Here is a 23485-nt window from a genome sequence, read left to right as displayed (position 1 = left end):
AGTAAATAAATGGATGAATGAATAAATTAAAATGTAACGAAATGATAAACTAATACATACAGAAATTAGTAATTAATTAATGCAAGAGGAAAAATAAATGAGTGAATAAAAGAGTGAATGAATATGAAAATGAGTGAATGAATGAATAAAAAAGGGAATCCAAACACAAAGATTAAGAGCTGCCCCAAAATGAGATCAAAACTCCTCTAAATTTACCCCCTCCCCCTTTAAAATTCTCAATGGCGTAGTCTAAAGCACGACTGCCCCTCCCCTCCCCTTTCCCGCCGTTGGAGCCACCGATAAATATTCAACATTCAAGAAAAAAAAAATCGATGTATTATATAATAAGAACTCATAACTTTGGCACAAAAAATTTGATTGGCGATAATTTAAAATCGTGTGGCAACCCTTCCATAGTTGCTGCATTAGTTCTGGTAAAAAGTAATGAATGAAGAGCAGCATTTTCCTCGCCAAAACGGGTCAGTATTTCATTAGTCTTATCTCTGTAATGCCTAAACAAACCCAGAACGGCAGAATTACATTATGAACTCGCTTAGCTCTCTCATTTTATTTCGTTTTCTTACCGCAGTAGAAACTTCTTCAAATTCTTCCCTCCCCTTCTTTTTTACACCGCAAGATTACTTCGATTATTGTCAAGATACACCGCTTTCCTGAGAATTTTTTACCTTTTTTTTTGCTGTGCGAAACTCTAGATGCTCACTTGAACGTAATTTCTAAATGGCTTGCTGATTTTTCCCCCTCTATTTAGTTTTGTATATGCTGTATTCCCTTGTTTATACGGATTATTTAGCTTCAGTAAAAGTGGATTTTGTTTTGATTGCACTCATAACTGGAGTATTCAAAATGCGTTTTCTGCTGGCATTTTAAAGTGTCTGCTTTTACCATGAAATTAAGTATTTTTTTCTCATTTAGCAAGGGTAAATACATAAAGTGGCTTTCCATGGGCCCATTCCAAGGAAAAGCAGAAATTTTGTCTTGCACATGACGGCTCAAAAGTAATATCCAAAGCGTGTAATGAGCGAATTTTATGTGTGATTTCTTCGGCGAGAAAAGAAAAAAAAAGAAAATAATATTTGAATTTTTGACAATTATGCTTTTTGCAGTCACGAGTGTGTATGTGTGTGTGTGTTTGTGTGTGTGTGTGTGTGTGTGTGTGTGCAGGCTTGTGTGTGTGTGTGCAGGTCTGTGTGTGTGTGTGCAGACGTGTGTATGTGAGTGTGCAGGCGTGTGTGTGTCTGCATGTAGGCGGGTATGTGTGTATACGTGTACACGTGCGTGTGTGTGCGTAGGCGAGTGTGTACAGGCGTGTGTGAGTATTTAGGCGGGTGTGTGTGTATGCGGGTAGACGTGTGTGTATGCGTGTGTATAGGATATGGACGCTTCTGAATTTGCGTAATCCAAACTGCAACCTAAGGTTCATTAAAAAAAGGGGGGGGGGGAGGGAGGAACATAAATCTACATTATAGATTTTATAAAATATAAGTCTCCTTTTTTGGTTTAAAGGTTATTTTGAAAATTTTATTCAGAGAAAATATCAGCCATATTTTTTTCCTCTAAAAATACAGAAACGAAATCTGAATTATGAACAGTGCAGTATATTCCTGGTCAATCTAAAATGTAGACGTCACCAACATGCAAAAAAAAAAAAAAAAAAAAAGGTAAAAAAATTAATTTGAATTATTGGCATCTTGAATTCAAATTATGTTTTTCGCAATCACGAGCGTTTGTGTTTGTGTAGGTGCATGTGTGTGGGTGCGTAAGTGTATGTATGCATGTGTGTGAGTGAGTGTTGTGTACGTGCGTGTAGGTGTTCGTGTGTGTGTGTAGGCGTTCGTGTGTGGGTGCGTAAGTGTATGTATACATGTGTGTGAGTGAGTGTTGTGTACGTGCGTGTGCGTGTAAGCGTTCGTGTGTGTGTAGGCGTTCGTGTGTGTGTGTGTGTGTAGGCGTTCGTGTGTGTAGGACATGGACGATACCGCCCAGCAAAAGTGGATTCCGGGGGACAGTGCTCAGGACCAGCCGCGCCGCCGCCGGTGGACGGTGATGCTGCAGCCCTGGTCCAAGCTGAAAAAGGAACCGGAACATCAAGGACGGTCAAGTGAGAACAATAAGCAATTCTGATTGCTCAAAAAAAAAAAAAAAAAACTCTAATTTGAATTCCGAAACTTTGAATTCAAATTATGTTTTTCGCAATCACGAGTTGCGACAAGACTCTACTGGTTAGAGTTATTGTTTCTAGAAATGGCTCCCCCGCTCAAGCATGTCCCTCCTCCTGGGTACTTACGTGTATATAGTTGTGTGCGCGTGTGTGTAGGCTTACGTGTGTGCACGTAGGCGTGTGTATGTGTGCAAAGGCGTGCGCGCGTAGACGACTGTGTATGAGCATGCGTGTGTAGGACATGGACGCCACCGCCCAGCAAAAGTGGATTCCGGGGGACAGTGCTCAGGACCAGCCGCGCCGCCGCCGGTGGACGGTGGTGCTGCAGGCCTGGTCCAAGCTGAAAAAGGAACCGGAACATCAAGGACTGTCAAGTGAGAACAATAAGCAATCGTGATTGCTCAAAAAAATCGTTATAAATGTACGAACACTGGTCACATATATTACATTACACTCCAGGGTCCCCCGTATTTATCACTACATGTGGTTTACCCGTTGGAAGGAGCCCTGAAGACAGATCTTTCTTTCTGATCCAGACCAGGAGCCTAGCAACCTCTGTTCCAACACCCCCAGAGATATTGGTTTGAAATTGGAACTTGTAGGATTTCGTGATCATGATGTATTTAACGTGTCCCAGTCGCTATTAGGGAACACCCAGGGTTTTCAATCTGGCTGTTGTCAAACCCATGACTCTTTAGTCACGAGTCCTACGTCCTTCCGATCAGGCCACCACTGCCCACTGGTCATCATACATAGAGACCATACTAAGACTATAATGTAGATATCTTTAGTCACATAGAGTATCACATTCCAATCAAAGAGTAAATGTTTGATTTAAACGTTTTTATTTCCATAAAAGGAACATAACTTCCATTATAGCCTTCGCTACGCCTATGGGTAACTTCTCAATTTGGTGTCTTTTCACAGCAATATTATTCTTTAAATCTTGTCCACAGAATAGAACTTAGAGCAAACAAAATGCTTTATTTTTGTGTAAAGTAATAACAACAATAGTAATATTAGTTATCATGATTAAGTAGGATAGAAAAAACATTTTAAAAACTTAAAACTTGTTTTATTTGTTTCAGAAATATCTTCCGTTTGTTTTTTCATGTATTTTTCGTTTTAGAAAAAACAAACTATTCTCCAGGAAAAATAGAATCACTCTGCATTGAATTTCAGTTGAAATTGAATTTTGTCCAACAGGGGAATCGACGGATTCGGCTGTCAAAATCCATAAGTTAGACGCGGCAGTCGGACTTTTTTTTCCTCTCCTTTTTTCTCGTATCCTTCTACACTCTAGTCCACTTCTAGTAAAGGGTATCGCCCCGCTGGGAAATTACACACGCCAATGATATGCAGAGGGTCAGACAAAATGTTGTGACTACTTTCGAATAAATGTTTGCCTAATGTCGGACAAGAGTTGAAAAATCCATATTTGGCCGTAGAGCGCAGAATTGGCGCAATGACAACTTGGGTGAGAGCAGATATATTTTTTAAATTTAAAATGAGAATGTCACCCCTCCCCCCCCCCCCCAAATGCATATGGTTGTTTTTGTACACATTTGTTTTTGCGGAAGTTAAATTGTTAACGATCAATTTATTTCAATATGAATACATAAAAATAGTCAAGCCCGTCATTTAAAATTTTTTTGGTGCATGGTGGGGGGAGGGGAGGCATTGAGCTATTACCCAATGTAAATTATACCAAAAAAAAAAAAAAAAAACAGCAACAACCACGCCCACTTTTATGTAAACATTGATTTGCCAAAGAGAGGAGCAATTGACCCCCTTCAATGATGAGCCTGATAATATGCCTTAAAAAAAAAAAATCTAACTCCTGATGCAAGAGGAGGGGGGGGGTGCAAAGAAGGGAAACTGCATTTTCTTTTGGTTGTCTATGATTGAGTTCCATGAAATTTGACTTCAGTCAGTTTAAATATCCTATACGTACACTTTCTTTACCTTGTGAAATGTTTTGTAGCTATAAAATATTACAAACAATCAATTGGATGGGACAGTTTTGAAATGGGTTATTATCGAATTCTTCAGTTCCATTTTGAAAACTTAATACTAAAGTATCCATATACACCCTGAGACAGAATAATGTCTCTGCTTTAGAGTGTTTTCATATTCTAAAGTTATTAGAAATTTACTGTAAAAGTTTATAATAACAGAGCAAGGTAAAGTTTTTACTGATATCGAAATACCTTTCTATTTACTAATTTTTAAAGTTAAAACCTCTCTTTTGATGGACACATTGTTTATCCAGACACTGGTTTCCGAAAGGGTAAGTTGGACACTTTCCCAGGGCCTCCCTCTGTTTGGGGCCCTCTAGTCCCGTTATTTCACTTTTATATGTTTCTCAGAATTAATATAGCTGTTTCAACAATATTTGGCAATAAGTAAATTGAAAATCTCCAGAAGTTTCAGAATATTTTATTTCCTAAACATTTTTTTTTTTCTAGTTTACAATGAATATTAAGTATGCGTACCAGAATAAAAGTCGACTTGTATTTAAGGTAGGATTTTTTTCCTTCAAAAATTTAACAAAAATTCAAAACCCGTATAGAAGCCTAAACGAAAAAAAAAAAAAATCTGACTTACAAAAGTTAATTTTGGCTTGAAGAATATAAGGCGTATACAAAATCATAAAGGCTAATTAAGATCATGCATTATTTCTCATGTACAGTCAATTCAAAGCCTTTGAACTCGAAAATTCCATTATCTCGAAGTTTTCATTCTTATGTTTTTAAAAGGTTGAGGGGAACTTTCCATAACTCAGGAGTGCCCCCCCCCTAAGAGCAAGGGTGCACCTCCCTAAATATCGTAAAGCCCCCCAAAAGCAAGAACCCCACCCAAAAAAGGAAAAAATACTACTCAAAACATCCCCTCTACAAATTTCAATGGCGCAGTTTGCACCATGACACCCCCCCTACAGGTGGGCACCCCTGAATAATTCGAACTACCAACAACTCGAAAATTTTAGCCGCGGACTCTTGTGATTTCGAGTTATTAAGAATTGACTGGTATAAAAATGCTTAGTAGTACAGAAATATCACTAAGAAAGACCTAAAGGCCTGCGAGTTCCTTTGGTTTGTGAGTATTTGGTTTCATGTAAAAATAATCCTTCATTGGGGGGGGGGGGGGGGGGTATAAGATAATATGCAAACTCTCAATTTTGTCTTCGCTCTAGGCTCTGCGAAGACAAAATTGGGTCCTGTGGTTCTTAAATGTAACATAACTTTTTTTTCTGAACGAATTTGAGTAGCTACCACATCAAGAAGCACCAAATAAATACATTCCCATTCTTAAAACTTGGCGATGCATGATGCGTTTCGCAGCCTGAAAAGCCCTCTGGCAACCTCGAACTCGAACATCTGAAACTGACGATGAGGGGGTGCATGAGGGATAGCGAAAGAAAATCTCTAAAAAGGGATATCCCTACCGAAAAAGGTCAAATGACCGCCAGGATTCAAGTGTTAATCTCATTCTTTTTCGAGCCAGTTATTCAAATCTCCTGCACCCCTTAGGGATCAGAGGATTTATGCCTTATTTTCACCCTTGTTTCGTACGCAAGCAATTTCTGGCCAATGGTCACATCCAAACAGATGGAATTCGAATTGCTTTGGAGTGGGCAGTGTATTCCCGGGGCATTCGAATCCATTCCACATGTAGAAATGGAACATTTATCTGTTAAAGTCCGCTCTGTAGCATAAATTTCCCGAGTGGGCAAGTACTATGAAAATTTGAGTTCCGATATTTTTTCCTCCAGCCATTGTCCATTTTTCAAATTGTCTGCTGATGTTCTTAGTTTTTGAAGATGAGACTGAGAGATGAATGGTACGAATAGTTAACCAAGCTCGGACTTCAGTTGGTGGATTTTAAAATAAAAAAGAAAATAATGGTTTAAAAAAACTAAAAAAAAGAAAAAACACGCTTTTGTAGCAAAATGAACTAAAAAGTAAAAGATAATCTTTGGATGATAAGTACATAAAGTATTTGACCAAACACTTAATTTTAATTCAATAAAATAAAACCGTGGGGTGCTGTCTACTTACATTTTTGCATGGACAACAAATGGAAGAAATTCAACACAACTGATAAGAAGCTCCCCCACGCTTTTCTGTATTAACATTAAAATTAAGTGTTTGGTCAATTACTTTATGTACTTATCATCCAAAGATTATTCTTACTTTTTAGTTCATTTTGCTACAAAAGGGTGTTTTTTTTTAGTTTTTTAAACTATTTTTTTTTCTGTTTTCTCTTTTTCTTCTTTTTTTTCTACTTCGTTTAACTTGTTTTACGAAAAAATATTCATTTTAACATAATTCAAAATCTTTTATATCCATAAAATTTGCTCCCAAAAGAAAAAAAAAGCGAATAAAGGTCTCGGGCAGCATTTGAAATGCGGTCTTTCAAACTCCAAAAAGAGTAATTGTATTCCTTAAAGTGCAATAGCTCTAAAAACATTCAACTGCCTGTCGAGTAATTGTCTAATTCAGCGTTTCTTAAATTATGTTCCGCGGGACCCAAGGGTTCCATGGAGATCACTCAAGGGTCCCACGAAACTTGCATTTTTTTTTTCTTTTTTACAAAATGTTCAAAAGTCTTTTAAAAATTAGGTTTGAGTTAAGTATCTGACGAGTATTTTCCGCTGAGAAATTAACAATTGAGGAAGTGAGAAGCAAACGGATGCAAGTGGCAAAATTAAAAATTTGGAGATAACCAGTACACATGGTGGGTAAACCTCTCCTCTGTCTTGGGGCAAGAGATGGTACTAGTAGCCCTGGTAGTTGCTGCTACACTGCGATGCAAAAGTTTAGACAATGACGTTCTTCAGCTGTAGAATTTAGAATTGGGATAGTAGAAACACAAAAGTCTGCAAACATACTGTCTAACCACGGATTGTATGGAAAGGCAAACATCCGGTTTACACGCGGAAATGGAACAACTATTTGTTTTCAGGGATGTCAGATTTTGCAGATGTAAGTTAGCCTCAAAATTAAGCAGAGTCTCATTCAAATGAGCGGAATACGCGCATAAAATGTTTATTTTTTCCCTCATTCAGATGGAGTCGCCTTAACTGGATGTTTGCCAATTTCATACAATCCGTGGTCAAACAGTATTCAAAAACTCTTTTGAAATACTATAACCAAAATACAATTGTTTGATATGCTTTAACAATACTGTTTTGGATAAAAATAGAAATTTGCCTGTTGCAAAAGTTTAGACTCTATTACTAGTTTCTGTGAGTTTTTTTCGTATATGCAAATTTAAAAGAGATGACATCACAGACCTCTTGTACTTAAGGTCTGCCAACGATAACACTTGGTAGTCGAGATGCCGCGAGCTGAGCAGATTAAAGCGGATGAGGTAACTAAGATTTGGCAGTTGAAAGCTGAAGGAAAGCTTGTTCCTGAAATTTCGGCTATTATTAATAGATCAAAGAAATCTATTTATCGAGTTTTACCAAGTCACTGCAATTATAAAGCAAAACGCAGATCTGGGAGGCCGCGTGTGACGAATAAACGGGATGATCGTCAGATCCAAAGACTAGCAAGTACCCAACAAATGACGTTCGTGAAGTTCACAGCTCCTTGGGGCTTTCGGTATCAAAGAATACGATTCGTAGACGAATTTTGGAAACAGTGACAATGGTTCACTGCAAAATGAAAAAGAAACCAGCTCTAAAGCCACATTATAAATCACAATGTTGTGGGCTCGAAATCATATGTCATATGGATCGAAATGGATGTCAGTAATATTTTGCGACGAAAAAAAGTGAAATCTGGATGGTCCAGATGGCTGGACATCGTACTGGCATGACTTACGGAAGGAACCCAGATGTTTTTTCACTCGCCGACAAGCTGGTGGCTCTGTGATGGTTTGGGCAGCGTTTTGCTACAATGGACAAGGGTCTTTGAACTTTACCAGTGGTCGCCAAACATCACAGCATTACACTAAGACACTAGAGGATAATCTCCTACCATTTGCTGAGCTTATAGGGGACCCTCAGTGGGAATTTCAGCAAGACAATGCTTCGATTCACACTGCAGGAAACACAAAATCTTGGTTAAATTCAAATAATATAAAAGTTCTCAATTGGCCAGCGTGTAGCCCAGACCTCTACCCTATAGAGAATCTTTGGGGCATCATGTGTCGCAAAGTTTACAGCAATGGTAGACAATATACTTCTGTATCGGAACTTAAGAGCTCTATTGAGGAAGTATGGTACGAAATTGAGCCCTAAACCATGCAAGATTTAGTTTCTTCGAAACTTTTGAGACAATGTTAATTTTTTGTTACAATGTAAAAACTTGTAAAATGCACAAGTCAACTTTTCATTGCTATAAATATTATATAGTATGCATAGCACCTTAGACTAAAGTAGTCTTAAGGAAAACTGAATGAATAGATTTCGAAACCTGTCTGAATTTGCTTATTGTTTAAACTTTTGCATCGCACTCTATACAGCATGATTTAGAAAAACTTTTCAATGAAAGCCTACCTAGGAGCTGATCTTTAAACGCGTTTTACACTAAACTTGAAAATGTCCACTTGCATCCCTTTGCTTCTAACTGCCTCAATTGTGGATTAAAATGCCATTTAATTGTCAATGTATGACCTTCAATTATGTCTGCTCTATAAAGCGACTCTTTTATTGAAATAGCAAATGATCCTTCCCTGCACCGAAAATATAAAATAATACCATCCAATGAAACTCTAGTGCAATTTTAAAAATGAATGTCCTCAAGTGTCACGAAATTTCTTTTTGGCATTTTTACTCCTTGCAACTAAATTTATGTTTTCAACTTATCTGTCAACAAAAAACTAAATATCACCACAGACATAGTGCTGAACTTAATCTGAGAATGCAACTTGTTTACTTTAAATAAAAACTTTAAAATTTTCTCTGAAACGAGTTGTAGATAGTATTCAGAGAAAAATTCGAGTTAATTTTTAAATTAGTGTTTTTAGTCGAAAAATATTTTTTTTAAACAAAAAAGCCACTTTTGTTGAAAATAAACCATTTTTAGAATGTTGCATGCAAATTATACTATTAGGAATAACACAGGGGTTCCACGAAGAAAGTGGGCATTCAAAAGGGTTCCACTACAGCGGTGGTAAAAAAAATTTCCGCGCCGCAAAGGAGAGGAATATCATCCCAACTGCATTCACCACACAGTCAAGCATCCGGTATTCCAGATGATTTGGGGATGTATTTCCGATCAAGGAGTTGGTGGGCTTCACTTTGTGCAAGGAACAGTAAACGCTCAGGTATCTATTGGCATTTTGGAGGAGAAATTTCTTTCTACTAACCGGGATCACTTTACTTCAGTTCCAAACGTCATTTGCCAGGATGATTCTGCTCCGTGCCATAAGGCAAAACTGGTAAGAAACAATTTAAAAACCTTTATCCTGCCATTTGACTTAAATTGACAAGGGGTTAAGTATTTTTTTTTCTCTAAACTCACACGCAGGTTCAGAAATAGAAAAATGAGCACGGGGTCAGCAGTTTGCCTTGGCCCGGAAACAGCCCCGATCTATGTAAACAATTATCGGATTCCTGCTGTTAAATATTTATTTCATAAGTTTTGCAGAATTTCACATACATTCATCGTTAATCGATCGAACAAAACTTCTCACATAATCCCATTGTTGGGAAAATGCGAGGGTGATGCAATTTTTTTTTTACCAGCACTGTATGAAACAAATTAAGAAACGCTGGTCTAATCCTTCTCAGTTATCGATGCATGTGTGCGGAAATCATATTTATATTACTTTGAAAATTTGAGATTCATTTTAATAAAAGTATTGTTCAACAATGGCCTGATCAATAATGAATTGCCAATTGAAAGCTCACCTAAATTTTGGCATGAAATTAATTAAAAACAATTATAACTCATGTTCTAATTACCTTGGAACATTGGAACAAATTTTGTCTGATGCAGAAGAATCAAAGGTTTTTTTTTTTTATAGATATTTAAAAAAAAAAAAAAAAAAAAAAAAAATTGCGTCAATTTTTTGATATTTTTTTAAAAATTGTTTCTTTTACACATCGTTGGATTTATGCCAAAATATTGATTAAAATTGGAACCAACTGACAATTAATAATTATTAATTTGATTATAGAATATTGCATTGTCATCGGGTCTGAGGTCGCGTTTCAAATTTCAAAAGAATCCGACCGCAGGAAGTGGGCGAAATTTGAGTTGCAAGATTCCGTTACAAGATATATACATATATACATACATACAGGTGAAGCTATTAAAAGCGAGTTAAAAAAATACTTTTGGTTCTTATTCAAACCATCTCAGGATATTGACAAAAAATTTCTCTTGCATATTTTATAATTCTCCTGTTTCGAAAAATTCGGAAAATATAAATCAAAATTTTAACTAATGTAAAATATATGCATCATTAAACCACCAACGAGTTTAATATTCATTAAATTAAAACGCTTTTCCAAAATGTTCGCCAAACTAGTCAAAATAAAGCGCTTGTCTTCTCCTCAAACGTTAGCAAAATCTATTTGGGTAAAAATGTTTAGTTTTGAAACAAAACAAGCCGTTAAACAAGATTAAAAGACTTGTTCGTTTAGGAGGTACTATGTCACTTGGCACATTTTTTACTTTTGTCGATTTCAATTTTCAACAAATAATTTCGTACTTGGAGACTTTCAACAATTTTATTTTTTAAATCCTAGGGTTGCCATATACTTGTCGATATCTCCAATCGCTTTAATCAATTCTTCTATTGTCGCAAAACCAAGATACGTACCTTTAGCAGAAAAGTACTGATTTAAAGTTTCATTTAGGTGAAACATAATCCACGAAGTAATCCAATTAAGCAATTTCAGATAAAATATCTGCTAATTGAAGATATTAAGACATTCAAAAGCGATAAGAGTTCCGATAAAATGTAAAATTAAAGTAAAAGGAGCAAAAAATAACAAACAGCACTTTTTAAAGGATAATTTTTCACCACTGTGCATACTCCACGTTATGATGGTAATTTCCCCGGCGTTGACATACTCGCCAAGTAGTTACGCACAACGGAAGTGAACAACTTTGGGGGACATTTCGATAATTGGAAATTTGGCGAGTCCTCAAATTTTTGGCGATAAATATTTTATTTTGGTAACCTTTTCCCTCTATTGCTTTATGGCAACCCTATGTGCCTTGATATTTCCGTATTACTTTTTCCCTTTGTTTACATTTGCAAAAGGAAAATTTTCCCTCCTGCATGCAATTGGTGCCAAAAATTGGATGCCAGTTAAAGAGATCGCCAGATTCCCAATAATCGAAATCTCCCCCAACTTTGAAAACAAACAAATTGTGAAAATCCGGCTAAGTCCGTCAAGCTTTCTTTTATAGAAAAAGTCTATGCCTATGACCTATGCTTATAGAATGCCTTGTAACGATTCAAAAGGCCTAAATTATTTGTTTTTTTATTTTTGAGTACTTTAAAAATATTGGCAACAGCTATCTTTAAAAATAAAAACTACTATTTAGTTAATCCACTATAAATTTTATACAACGTAGATCTCGCAACTAATTTGAATTAAATTTTTCAAAATTCCAATGATGTCTTTTCATTGAAGTATCTTTACGTAAATTCATGTCAAAATTCTTATGAATTTTTAGCTGAACAGTGAGTTTAAATCTTAGAACTTTAGTACTATGTCGAGAAAAAGCAGTAAGCGTGGAAACAATCGCAAATCAGACGACAGGAAAAAAATTCAAGCCCTTCAAAGAATGCACCCTGATAACGTAATGGATTTAATGGCCGAATTCGTCTACCAAGAAAATATGAGACGGGAAGATACAGCAACGGGGAGCGATGCGATGGAAATTCTATTTTTGACACAGTTATTGTTTTACATCAATATGGCAGAATTGTGCAAGGCGATTCGCTCTGATCAGAATCGCTAAGATGGGAACACCGTGTTTGAAGACAACGAAGAGAATAAATCTACTCAAAAAAAACTTCAAATCGTGTTTGATTCCATTTTTCCTCTCCCCAAACTTGCCTTGGATGCGATACTCGAGTCAACTGGATGGAGAAAATAATTTAAATGTAATTTATTCCTTTTTCTTTACGTTCTGGGGAAGATTTCGATAATCGGGAATCTGGCGGTCTTTCTTCACTGGCGTCAATTTTTCGCTTCAGCGCCTCGCGAGAGATTATTTTTCGTTGCAAATGTAAACAGAGATCGAAAAAATATTCACATAGGGTTGCTATAAATCAGCAGGTTTACCAAAATAAAATTATTTACGCCAAAAATGAGACGACCATGCCAGATTTCCAATTATCGAAACATCCTCACTTTATGTATCATTTATGGTTGTTCAGGCAGAAAAGTTTTAAAAACAAAGAGTTTATTTAGCTTCAATATAATCCTCGGGTTGGCTCCGTTCTTTTTTTAAAAACGTTTTCGGTGATAATTCGCCAAGTGTGTTGCTGTCTAATATGTTGGTTGAACTTTACAGATTCTGTTGCCAAGATCTGCCTGTGCCAGCGAAAAGCAATGTCAGAAACTAAAGGCCTGGTCCTTGAGAGGACACGGTTCGGATTTGGAGTAGTAAAAGTTTTAGGGGGGGGAGGGGGGAGAAGGACGCCTGGTGACCAATTTGACAAGGGGCCCGCCGTTTCTGTCGGCAGCCCTGCATTCTGCGCTGAGGTTTTTTTTTTTAGTTTTTTTAGTTTTTGCCATCAAAAAACATTGCTGAGCCGAAAAGTCGCCAATCCCGGGGATTACAACAAAGCTGTTCCGAGAAGAAACACAAAAAATAGTTGAAAAGTTCACAAATATGAGGATATTAGAAAATCACCAGTAGATGCGGTAGCATGGTCACTTTTCTAAATTGGCGATAAATAATGGAATTAGCGGATTATTTTAAACTTTAGAGGAACTTTTAACATCATTCAATGGATTTTTATGATTTACTTGCTGGTCCCGACAAACGCCAACAAAAAAATACATCATTATACTGATTTTCATGACAATCGGTTGAACGGGGCAGAAGTTGCTACTCTGCAGTGCCACCTGGTGGCGAGTGGCTTCAATGAGCATATTATGCACCTTCTCCGTGGAAAAATACACACACACACACATATATATATATATATATATATATATATATATATATATATGTATATATATATATATATATAGCAATTTTCATAATAATCGGTCCAGGTATCAAGTGAAGCCGTGATTATACTCAAATTTTGTACTCACGCAGTTTGCAAGATATATCAATCGCTAAAAATATCAAATAGAAAAAGTTTTAAATCCCCCCGTTGCATGAAAAACCATAAAACAATAAAGAAAGAATTTATCTGTTCAAACTCAAGAAAAATGGCAACAGCTAACTTCTTATCAATGAGATCTTTCACGCGAATTAATTTCTGCAGCCGATAATTTTATTCGTATTTATCCAATGGATTGTGACTTAAATTGGAATAAAAAAGGAACCATCGATCAGTTTTTTTTCGAACTGGTCTATAAACATTCCCAGTACCAAAAATAACAAACGGTGAAAGTTTCAGCCAAATCTGCCAGGTAGCTTTTGAGTTCATGGATGACATACAGACAAACATTCATTTATATATATATAGATTTGGTGGATTATTCAAATTAATGTTTTTTATGGCCTAATTTAATTATTTGGTCGATTTTTTTCTGAAATTTTTGAATTTTTGAAAAATCACCACGACCACGTTGCAGTAAATCTGCCCAAATTGCCTCTGTATTTGATCCGGTGTTTTTTTGAGCAATCACGATTGCTTATTGCTTTTATTTGACTGTTTTTGGCGTCTTTTGATTTTTCCCACCGCCACCCTCCGCACCGTCACCGTCGACCGGGTCCTCACGATGCTGCTCCTATAGCGAAAGCCGTCTCCAGGTTGCATCCATGTCCTACACACACGCGCATACATACACACTTACACACACACGCACACACACACACAAACACATACAGACACATACACAAACACATACACACAACTATCCACACATTCATGCCTGCACACAGACACAAACACATATGCCTACACACACATACCACACATACCCCCTCCCCACACACATTCATATACACAACTACCCACACACTTATGCCAGAACATAGACACAAACACACATGCTTATACACACATACACATACCCCTACACACAAACACACACTCCTACGTACACACACTCGTGATTGCGAAAAACATAATTTGAATTCAAGATATCAAAATTCAAATTAATTTTCTTTTCTTTTTTTTTGTAATGGGTTGGTATTTTCATTGGCACTAATCGTGAAAATATGAACTTTAGTTGGGGTAAACCTAACCTGGCCAGTGCCGGATACAAGGAGGGGGTCATGACCCCCATCCCAAACCGCGGGAAAAATTTTAAATGGTTGTTTGAAAAAAAAAAAGTCGAAACCATGAAAAAAAGTAAATATTTTTTGAATTCAATTTTTTTTGGTCAATACATGAAGTGGTGGACACAAAGAGAGAGGGGGGGGGGGTCATGGGAGTCGTGAACCCTACCCCCTCCCCATACCCCAATCTGTGACAACACTTTTTAATTTGTTATAAAAGGGGTTCTCAGACTTTTTCGACTCGTTACACCCTTTGGTGAATTAGAACTCTTTCGCAGCATCCCAGTCCATCTGTATTGTATAACGTAAGCGCACCAGAAAAGACCATCCTGAGGTTCATAACCTAGTATCTCGCTCATTCATGATCGACTTGGTTCCAGCTTTGGTGAATTAGAACTCTTTCGCAGCATCCCAGTCCATCTGTATTGTATAACGTAAGCGCACCAGAAAAGACCATCCTGAGGTTCATAACCTAGTATCTCGCTCATTCATGATCGACTTGGTTCCAGCTTTTGCATGGTCACCAGATGACTCAGCATAAAAACTAAGAAAATTAAACAAGTGAAAATATTAGTATTAATTCTGTTTTCCAGCAGTTTTAACAAAGAAAAACGGTCTAGTTTTTTTAGGAACATAAATCAGGCTTCAAGTTCAATAAATAACTGTTTTCATACTAGTAACCTACAGTGATCTTTGTAGAAACTAAACTTACCGTAAAATAAGGTCAGGTAGTTTTGACATCACTGTTCTGTATCAATTTCTGTTGCCTAATTTCTGTTGCCTGGTAATTAGAAACTGCTTGTTGATAACACTTTATCATCGGTTAATGTTTCTGATGACAATGAAGTCAAGACCTAGCAAATTTTTACTATGCTACATCAATGAGGAGATGACCTAATTGGTAACAATGACTTTATTTTCCTTACCCACCTTAAATATATATTAATACCATGGACGCTTCGCGGCACCCCTCGTCTCTTTTTACGGCACCCAGTTTGAGAACCCCTGTGTTACAAGGTTCATTTCATTTGAGTAGTGAAAATGACTGCTTAAAAAAGAAAGAAAAGACAGAAACCACAAGAGAGAGGAAATAGTTTTTGAATTCGCTTTTTGGGGGGGCGGGGGGGGGGGGTATTACATGCCACTGTTTTATTTATATGTAGACAGTAAAATAGATATGCTTGAGACAGTCTCTTCTTCACGGTAGCTGTATTCAGGCGCCAGTATAATGAAAAATGTAACAAAGAAGTGTCTGCCGCCCGATCGCTTTTGATAGAACAAATTTAATCGTCGATAGTTATTGTAACGAGTAACTATTTTTTATTCAGAGCCTCTGTAGATTATTCTTTTCTCTTGTAATTTTTAGATAGTTTCGTTTTTGTTCCTGCTGAGTTTATTTTTAAATGAGCTGCAAAAAGTTGGATTAAATCAGTGTTTTGGAATTAGTGTCGGACAAGAAATGTAAAATTTTAGTATCTTGTTTGCCCAAAACCTCGTTATACCAGGGTTCCCGTAAAATAGCCCATCGTATTAAAGGGAAACTGCTGAAAAAAGCCGCGTTTGTTAGAAAAAGGAATACCTGTAACAAAAATTATGAAGTGTTCGGGCGACAAAACAGTGTTGTCTTTTTTGAAAAGTTGAAAAAAAAAAAAAAACTGATGGACCCAAAACGGATAGAAGCATATCCGGAGCTCTTGTATCAGACTCTGAGACGGTAACGGTTCGATCCCACCAAGGATTTTGTCGTCTTTTCATGACTTTTTCCCCTCGAGTTAATAATTGAGGTAGTCTAAATTTCCAAGAATATATGAGCCGCTCAGAAGCCAATGCGGTTAAGTCCAAAACACAAAAATTGAGAAAATTAATGTTTTTTGATACATTAGTTTTTAAAATTCTTGGTTTATTAATTTAATTAGAAAAGTGTATAAAATCTTTTTTCGAAATGTAAACTCTGCAAAAAAACAAGATATATACAGGATGTGTAAATAAAAACGTAAGTATTTATTGAAATAATGACAGCATCTTAAAAATTTTCCGACTTATACCTTTTGGCAGATGAAAAATATAAGAAATTTATGTAAAAATAATAAAATAACATTTATTGTCATAAGTTTTATGTTTATTCATCATAACAAAAACCATCTTCTTACAAGTTATTTAAATGTAAATCTTGATCTCCATGTGTTGTCCTTAATGTCCTGTAAAAGTAGTGTTTAATTGGAGGTATATACTTTACTGATCACATGATGTCTTTTTTTGTTTCTCTTGAAATTGTTCTGAATATAGGTTGAGTTATATTTTTTAAATTTACTGGCCTACCTTTTTTTTATTTATTTATTTAAAATCAATTACATGAAAGGTATCATCCTCGTCAAAATTATGTTTGAACTTAATGCTGTTTGGGATCCAATTTTATGCATCTCATATTAAGCCAATTGACTGTTAATCCACTTATTGATTTTTTTTTCTGTTGGTAACAGCTTCTTCCAATGCTCTTGTGAAAAGAAATTCTCATGGATTCTTTTCGACAACTCTGAAAGGGTCCTTCCTTTTACTATTTTGTATTATATGATACCAGTCACTAGGGTTATAAATATACAGAATTTTTTTGCATAAGCTTCTATAACTGCAAAATCAGCATCATTGGGCAAATAACTGTGCCCACTTAATAAAAATTTAAGCTCAATTGATTCAGCCTTTATGTCTTCACTCTGAACCAATTTCATTAAACTTAACACAGTTTTTATATTTCGATTCTGTCCTGAACATGAATCTGAATACATTATAATTTTTTGAAAATCCTTTGCGTACAATTTAATGTGTTTAGATAAACACGATGACACTTCTTATGAACCCCGCGATGCTTGAGTTATAGGCCAAACATACATGTAACCCTCGTTAGTCTTTAAATCATGGCAACCAAGATTGTATACAAATAAGTTTCTCTTGTAATAAGCCACTGATGTGGATAGTTTCGGAAATGGTAATGCTTTTTTGAAATCAAAACTGAACATGCATATTTCGTCTGAAGCTCTTAGTCGATCATTAGCCATACTATTACGGGCAATTTCTGCATCTCGCAAGTGTTCGTCATATTCAACTTCAGCTGCATTTTTTTCTTCATCTATTGTAGATTGCTTTTTTATTACCAAATAATCGGATGTTGCACAAGTATCTTTTGAAGGTTGCTTAAAATGTAAGTTAAATTTTGTCGAAAATATATGGTAATAAAACTTTTCCTTTACTGGTACAATTTGCTCTTCATTACATTGTTCGACATACAGGTTATACATTTTTGCAATAGAAAAATCTGAATTCAAGTATCTGCCACTGGGATTATGACTTCTTGTATAATGAATTTTTTGTTTTTCAGTGTTACCAACAAATATCGAAAGAAGAAGAATAATTTAATTTTTATTTCAAAGTTTATGTAAAAAAATATTAATAAAAGGTGGACTTATTCACAATGGCTTCTGAAATTATTATACAACATGTTCAGAAGCTATTAAAAAAAGGGCTGTCTAACCTAGAAAAAAATAACCAACGAGTAAATCCTTTAATAACTAAGAAGATTAACATTTATTTTATCAAAATTTCCAAAAATCAGAAAATATCCAAAAATGGACTTAACCGCATTGGCTTCTGAGCGGCTCAATATAATTTAACCTCAATGCCGTATTCTGGAACACAGTTGTAGTGTTGTATTAAAATCAGAAAAGTAAATGTTTATTTCAGCATAGTAAATCACAGTATGGTAAGTAATAATTTTTAAGGGTGGGTTTTTTTGTTTTTGTAATTCCCCCCCCCCCTTAATCTTTACTAATAATGAAGCTGAAAGTCTCTTTGTCTGGATCTCTGTCTTTCAGGATCCCTGTTACGCGCATAGAACTTAGACCGTTCGACCGATTTTCATGAAACTTAGTACAAAATTGGTTTGTAGCATTTGGGTGTGCACCTTGAAGCTATTTTTCGAAAATTCGATGTTGTTCTTTTTCTATTCCAATTTTAAGAAAATTTTACCTAGCCAATTATCACAACGTGAACGAGTAAATTACGAAATTATCATAACGTGGAACCGTAACATAGGCAAGCTAATGAATATAGCAAATTGGCGAGAAATTCATCATCTATCATTTGTAAATGTTCAGGCAAACCAAATGACCTTTTAATTTTCTACTACGGGCAAAGCCGTGCGGGTCTTCATAAAACTACAAATATAAGGCATCATTTTATTTTATTTTCCACTTCCATCGGCGAAAAATTGCCGCTGTCGAGAGCGAATGTTTTGTACGGGTCAGCTAGTATTGTTATCTCTCAAATGCGTTTTTTTTTTTTGGGGGGGGGGGGGTGACGCCATAACTTCTTTGATACAACAACCAACTTCATAAATAAGGTATCGCTTTAAAGTTTGTTTCCCCTACTTTCAACGAAAATTAAACCAACAATTCACATTTTGAAAAACATTACACATAAATAAACCGGATGGATTCGTACGGTTGAATTGTACAACTTCTGCTTGCATTGTTCAAAGGACGAGCTGCATATGCTTTCAACCGAGCGGTCCAAGAATCGAGTCGCTGTTCGAGCTGTCAACCTTTACAACGTTTTGAAGCATTTTGCGTATAACACTTGATAAAATTGATGCAGCGGAAAAGCATTTCGCTTTTTCGAAAGAAGCAAATTGTATTTTCTGTATTATTAAGTCATGGGGGGAGGGGGGCAATGAAAACTAATGTTTTTTTTTTCGTAAAACTGGGAGTATTTTTTGTTGTTTTCCTATAACATTTTTCATTGAGTATACAAAATATATTATGCATCCTTTGTTTCCCTTTGGAAAAAATCGAAATGACGGGCCTGTCATTGCCTAAATTAGACCGTGAGTTACTGAGTCAGGTAATTTTCTACACGGCCATATGTTAATTTTTACATATGGTGTTTTTACATGTTTCTTTTTCCCAACAGGGCTATAAATTTCGAGCGCGGATGCTTCTTACGGATCAGCTATAGTGTTCTTTTACACCAGTTTCCCTGCCTTCTTCCCAAAATTTGTTTCGTATTTAATCCAAATTTCTTGCATATTTTTTATTATTACCAATTTTTTTTACATTTTTTCTCCATTTTTCTTTACACCCGTTTTCTTACATACACCAAATTTTGGCCAATGTTTATTTTAACGTGGGAAGATAAGCGCAGTATTTACATTTTTTGTTTTTTTGTATTTTTGTCATCTATTGTGCTTCATCTTTATTGTATAAGCTTGCTTAATTGGTTTACACTGAAAATAAAGCACACAAAAAACGTCAAACTCCAACATTTCCCTATTGTTGGTATGGATTCCCGAAGGCGTTTCTCCACTATCTCAAAAACTTTTCTGCAGATACTACGCTTCACCTTTCTACGACAGAATTCTCTTTTGAAGGAAGAGGGAAACTTACCGTATGATTTGCAGAGACGTCCCATGCGTATGGCAAGACAGTTGTATTCCAAATTATCGCATTCCACACTGACCGAAAATAATTCAGCCACATTCTTTAAATCCTCCCCAGTTATATTGCAATGTAGTAATGCTTTTATATAAAAAATATGTCGACCGTCAACCCTGGAAACAAATATTTTACCATGCCATCGAAAATAAGCCTTAATTCTGGTCCTTCCAAAAAACAGGCACTTTTTATGACAAAAACTAAAGTTCATTTCACGACAACGCATGGAAGTATTTCGCAATTGCACTAAATCATTAAATTTTGTGACAGAATCAGTTCACAAGATACACCAATGTTTCTCAAGACTATTAATATTTTATCTTCTCACAATCCGCATATAATTGGTCAAGGCAACTCGCGAAGTTACAAATATAACGCATTCGCAGATGACAAATGTGTAAATGTGCAGTGATGAATGGGCTCGGAATTTGTCATAAATTTTTGTGATACTCGACAAAAAAGGTTTGATGAGCTTTTGTTTTTGCGTTTGTTTCATCTCTATTCTTGTTTCTCTCCTAACCATTAAAAAGTTAAATGTCGCCGTATCATGACAAAGTTTCTTGGATGTTTTCGTCTTTCGCCATTTCGCACGCTTATCTATCATTTTATTACGTGATAAAATTTTAAGGAATGAACAAATGTTCGTTCGTCGTACCGTATGCAGTGAAATTCTTAATTTCTTGCATCCGATTTGACAGACTTGGTTCTTGTCAAGAGCTAAAGCAGAAAAAACATGAAAAATATCAGTTTTTGAAGTTTTTTTGCGCTGTGTGTGTGGGGGGGGGGGGGGGTAGCATTCTTATGTTCACTTTTGGAGTAAAACCAGTGCAAAAGCGCGCGATGAGGAAAACTTAAAGCATATTTTGCTTTCTAAAAGACAAATACAAAATGATGCTACATTTCACTCTGTTCAGATTATTTGCATCACTTTACACTTTCATTTTATTTGCTATTTCATCATCAGAAGTCTCACTAACATTATCTGATCAATTAAATTTGCTTCATTATAACAACATCCTCCAACAAAACGTTTTCTGTATTTCTTTTCTTTTTAAAGATTTTTGTTGATAAGTGACATAAGAAAAGTAAAATTGAATTTCAGAAAGTATTTTATGTGCAATGATTTTTACACTGGGCTGAGAAGTCATGAGAAGCCACCGAATATCGTTCCGGACTTTCTTTTACTAGACCAAATGCTGTAGTTCAACAATTAGTTGGAAATCCATGGAGGTATCATATGGAAATCCCATTAAAAAATATACCAAACCATGCTGCCTCAACTTCTTTACGTCTATTGTGAAAATGTTGTTGATGTACATGATTTTGTCATGAACTGACCTCTGATTATGTCCCATAATTGTTCGATGCGATTCATGTTGGACGATCTAGGTAGCCAAATCATCCATCGGAAATGCCCAAAACCAATCGTGAACAGTCATGGATCCAGTGACACAACAAATTTGAGTGCACAAAAATTCCATTTTTGTTTTTTTTTTTCAAGATAGATGAAGTTCATAACTAACTGCAAGTGTTCTCCAAGTAGAAAAACATAACCATTCCGAGTCGGAGCCTCCGTGGCAGAAATCTTCGTCTTCTGAGACGGAGGTTGTGGTTTCGATTTCCACCGGTGCCCTGAGAGTTATTTCCTTCTCTTGTGTTGTAAATCTTTCCAGTGTATGTCCGGAGGCAAGGCGATTGAACACAGTCATCTGTGTATGTGAAGCATTAGCTTCTGTATAAATAAATAAAAAATTAAATAAACCATAATCTGGGTCAATTATCGATGCAGTTGGACGTTGGACCACAGGACTCAGTCTATGCTGTGCGAAGACCCTCCACACTATTACGGAGCTACCACCAGCTTGCTCAATGCTTTGTCAATTACTTGGGTCCATGACTTTATGAGCCCTGTGCCCATGTTTGAACTTGTAATCCGCTTACACAAACGAAATTGCTGCTCATCTGACTAGCAGTGCCGGATCTATGGTTTTTCCGAATTGGGACAAAACTTGAAACTACTGAACTTGATTATCTTCCTTCAAGTTTTTATATCAAGTTTGAACGAAAACAAGCAACGATAAAATTAAAAATTAAAAAAAAAATCCGACTGAGTCGCAACTGCAGAATCAAGAGGGAAAATTGAAAATAATTTTAAAAACCTTATATTATTAAAAATCAATGTCAGTATTTTATTTGCTATTAAATAGAAACTGGCAAAGGGATAAAAATTTAAATCATTGAGTTTTATTTCCTTTTCGGCCAATAAGGACTTCGGTTATCAATCGCGTGAATAAAGGTTTTAGCCTTTATTAAAATCTACTTAAAAAAACTTTATAATTCGAATTCTCTGAAACATGCATGTTCCAAACACATTCTATCAGGCGCGTAAAAAATTCACTTTATTTTGGTGTTAAATTTTAAAATTTGTTACTATGTTTTCACTGCAAAAATCGCAAAAAAACTTTTAGAGGTTTTTAATTAATATCTTCGTTAATTAATGTCATACAAAGATGCAACCTAGCTAAGAACACTCGATCAACTCTCCTTTCGAACAAATTTTTTTTTTTTTTCAAAATCGGCCCATCCGTTTAGGCGTTAGAATGCCACAGACAGATACACAGATACACAGACACGTCAAACTTATAACTCCCTTCCTTTGTGTGTCGGGGGTTTAAAAAAAAAAAAAAAGAAAGAAAAACGACACACACACGCGCGCGGGAAATTTTCTACCCCCAAGAAGTTGCCACCCGGGGAAAGGACCCTGGCTTGCTTTAGATCCAATACTGGATTAAACCACGGCTTGCCAGCCGTCCATAGTTGGTGGAAACCTAACCTGGCAGCTTCGTAACGCGGTGATTAGTATCTGCTTATCCTCCACAATGCTGCCAGGTTAGGTTTGCCCCAACTATAGGTTCCAACCATATTCTGGGTCACGAGCTCAAGAGAGGCACTCCAGGTAATGTTGTGCAGTTTGTTGAGGCCTAGGAGTATGTCTTCTGTTGCCGTAGCCCATAAAAGTCAAATCTTTCCTCACTATTCTAACATACTTGTCCATCGACGTCCCAAACTGATTCCTGCGATAGTTTCAAGCAGAGTTATTTGTTAGTTTAATCTGGCAATTTTAATCTGTATGGTCTTGGTCATTAGGGCACGCGTTCTGCCACTGCGTTATGACTGACATTAGGTATTCTCGGTATACTCTTAACACTGGCGAATCTCAGAACGATGAACTCTCAAACAGTTTCCAAAATGGAATGTCCCTCGCTTCTATCTCCGTTCTACTACTCCGCTTACAAGGTCTAAATTTCCATCGACTGGTCATAATCGCGTTAGAAACCTCTTCTTATGTACACCTGACACAAATGAAAGCTTTGGTAATGAACAGTTCGTTTATACGTTTTGTACACTCTCTGTATATTTACATATTGCTGTCCCAT

General features: G+C 36.1%; 1 protein-coding gene across 1 annotated transcript in view; it reads left to right on the top strand.

Moving 5' to 3' along the window:
* The first annotated feature begins 440 nt into the window (after positions 1-440).
* Positions 441-23485, top strand: part of LOC129225267 (uncharacterized) — a 165687-nt gene continuing 142642 nt past the window's right edge. Inside the window, exon 1 of the mRNA XM_054859851.1 lies at positions 441-479. Within this exon, the coding sequence (XP_054715826.1) occupies positions 445-479 (35 nt within the window). The 5' untranslated portion in view covers positions 441-444. The remainder of the gene's footprint in view (positions 480-23485) is intronic.

Source organism: Uloborus diversus, chromosome 6 (assembly GCF_026930045.1).
Source record: "Uloborus diversus isolate 005 chromosome 6, Udiv.v.3.1, whole genome shotgun sequence".
NCBI classification, from domain to species: Eukaryota; Metazoa; Arthropoda; class Arachnida; order Araneae; family Uloboridae; genus Uloborus; species Uloborus diversus.
The sequence above is the reverse complement of the archived record's forward strand: the minus strand, read 5'-3'. Positions and strand labels throughout refer to the sequence as shown.